Raw genomic sequence first — 3,152 nt, forward strand, 5'->3', positions numbered from 1 at the left:
TCTGTCCATCATAAAAGTGCATCTATCCATCATAAAAGTGCATCTATCCATCATAAAAGTGCATCTATCCATCATAAAAGTGCATCTGTCCATCATAAAAGTGCATCTATAAATCATAAAAGTGCATCTATAAATCATAAAAGTGCATCTGTCCATCATAAAAGTGCATATCCATCATAAAAGTGCATCTGTCCATCATAAAAGTGCATCTGTCCATCATAAAAGTGCATCTGTCCATCATAAAAGTGCATCTATCCATCATAAAAGTGCATCTATCCATCATAAAAGTGCATCTATCCATCATAAAAGTGCATCTGTCCATCATAAAAGTGCATCTATCCATCATAAAAGTGCATCTATCCATCATAAAAGTGCATCTATCCATCATAAAAGTGCATCTATCCATCATAAAAGTGCATCTATCCATCATAAAAGTGCATCTGTCCATCATAAAAGTGGATCTGTCCATCATAAAAGTGCATCTGTCCATCATAAAAGTGGATCTGTCCATCATAAAAGTGCATCTATCCATCATAAAAGTGCATCTATCCATCATAAAAGTGCATCTATCCATCATAAAAGTGCATCTATCCATCATAAAAGTGCATCTGTCCATCATAAAAGTGCATCTATCCATCATAAAAGTGCATCTATCCATCATAAAAGTGCATCTATCCATCATAAAAGTGCATCTATCCATCATAAAAGTGCATCTATCCATCATAAAAGTGCATCTGTCCATCATAAAAGTGCATCTATCCATCATAAAAGTGCATCTGTCCATCATAAAAGTGCATCTATCCATCATAAAAGTGCATCTGTCCATCATAAAAGTGCATCTATCCATCATAAAAGTGCATCTATCCATCATAAAAGTGCATCTATCCATCATAAAAGTGCATCTATCCATCATAAAAGTGCATCTATCCATCATAAAAGTGCATCTGTCCATCATAAAAGTGCATCTATCCATCATAAAAGTGCATCTATCCATCATAAAAGTGCATCTGTCCATCATAAAAGTGCATCTATCCATCATAAAAGTGCATCTATCCATCATAAAAGTGCATCTATCCATCATAAAAGTGCATCTATCCATCATAAAAGTGCATCTATCCATCATAAAAGTGCATCTGTCCATCATAAAAGTGCATCTATCCATCATAAAAGTGCACTTTTCTGGACTTCAAAACAGACAGTAACGGTCATCCACTGCCATTATAAAGCTTGGAAGAGTCAGGGCATTTATTAATATAACTCAGATTGTGTTCGTCTGACAGAAGAGTGTCATATACGATGGCTTGAGGGCGAGTAAATCATGGGTAATTTTCATTAGGGTGAACTGTCCCTTTAAGACAGATGTGCCCTGCTGATCATGTCTGAGGAACAGCTCGACATTAAGAACATCAGAACCGTCTCGAGCGCGCGGATGTCAGCTCGTCTTGATCGCACGAGTGTCAAGAGTCGCTTCAGTTCGACACAGCGAGGGAAGCGGAGCAGGAGAAGATTCGCTGAGACCGGAGGAAACTGACCCGCTCTAGATCATGACCTTTGACCTTACACCCCTGCAGAAGAGCAACACTAACCCTGCACCATCACCCGCGCACTGCACCTCGAATCAGCAATATCACAGTCACCACAGTTGTGCTATTAAACTTATAATGCACAGAGAAAACTAATGATTTTCAGTGACAATTTATATATTATTGAGCAGAAGTATATCATCTGCTATCAAAAACATAATACACACATATATATATTCTGGATAAATAGATGCACAACGAAGCAAAATATAATATAACTCACAAAAGGTTCTATTAAAATGTCAATTGCTGCAGTCTATTAAAAAAAATATTTAATAAGGCCTAATACAATTTTTTTTTTTTTGGAGTTGAGTGAATAATTCAATGACTCGCACATAAAGACTCGATTCATTACTGGACGAGTCAGCGTTTCTGAACGAATCTTTTGAATGAACGAACAGTCACGTGTCGCCACCTACTGGTGTAACACTGTAATTAATACAATCTTTATTTGAAGCATCAACTTCCTTTCAAAAAGATGATCTACTATATTTTTATGTAGTTGTCATAGGAATAAGATCGCATGGGTGTTTGAATTGAGATTTATATATATATATATATATATAATACTAATATAAATATAAATCTATATTATGAATTTGGGATGGAAATGTGCTCAATTGTCATACAACTCTCAATATGGTTTAGTTCCTCATTACTCACACTCTGTTTAGTGGTTTTCCTCCTCTGACAATTATATTTATATATGTTAATATTAGTTGTTAAAGCAATAAAAAAACATAAGACTATTAATAATAATGACCGATAAAGCAGATTAAGTGGACGATATTCTATGTACTCAGTATCTGTTTTCAGATTTTTGTGAATTTAGAGTAAACTTTATGCCCAATAAGTGTTCATTTCATTTTCTGTCATTAGAATAGTTTTAATAGTAATATTTCTATGTCACTAAAGAGTGACAGAACAATATGATCATCATCAGCGAGTCAGGTTCACAATCTATAGCTGTACGTTTTGTGTTTTTAAAGTCAGTTTAAATAGTGTTAATTAAGAAGTATTATTAATAATAATGATTAAAAATAAGTGATTAATTTCATCTAAAGAAATTCTCTTGAGTACATTCCGTCGCGTTTACTGTATATCGGCCACATATCGGTCGAAAATGTAAAAACATTCTTCAGCAAAACACATTTCAAGATTGTGTAAACAAATGAAAAGTTAGGAGACTCCAAACTAAGTCGAAATAATGTCATTCCAAACCGAGTTTGTGACATGAACAGAATTGTATGGGAATGTCCCATTGACACTGGTATCGATGAGCTCTGTCTGATATAATGGTATAGATGATCATACCTGTAAATGCTTGGAAGCTGCAGAAATGCGCGTGATGTGCAGACTGAGACACCGCGACGCGCACCTCGCGCGATAAACGCTCGCGCTGAAGAACTCGTCGGGTTTCCTCGCGTCCGCGCGCGCGGCGCTCCACAACATGATAATCCACAGGGTGAGCGCGAGCATAGCGAAGCTGCAGTCAGCGAGTGTGTGTGAGTGTGTGTGTGTGTCGCTCCGGCTGCAGCTGCAGATGAAGAAAGTTTCGTGCTGTAAAGG

General features: G+C 36.6%; 1 protein-coding gene across 2 annotated transcripts in view; it reads right to left on the minus strand.

Moving 5' to 3' along the window:
- The window catches only part of anos1 (anosmin 1), a 75,185-nt gene extending 72,033 nt beyond the window's left edge, over nucleotides 1-3,152 (minus strand). The window contains exon 1 of one of the 2 annotated variants that reach the window (XM_079619925.1): nucleotides 2,898-3,152. In XM_079619925.1, the coding sequence (XP_079476051.1) occupies nucleotides 2,898-3,062 (165 nt within the window). In that variant the 5' untranslated portion in view covers nucleotides 3,063-3,152. The remainder of the gene's footprint in view (nucleotides 1-2,897) is intronic. The other variant, XM_079619926.1, reaches the window with a different exon arrangement.

The sequence above is a fragment of the Phoxinus phoxinus genome, assembly GCF_949152265.1.
Source record: "Phoxinus phoxinus genome assembly, chromosome: 7".
Classification (NCBI taxonomy): Eukaryota; Metazoa; Chordata; class Actinopteri; order Cypriniformes; family Leuciscidae; genus Phoxinus; species Phoxinus phoxinus.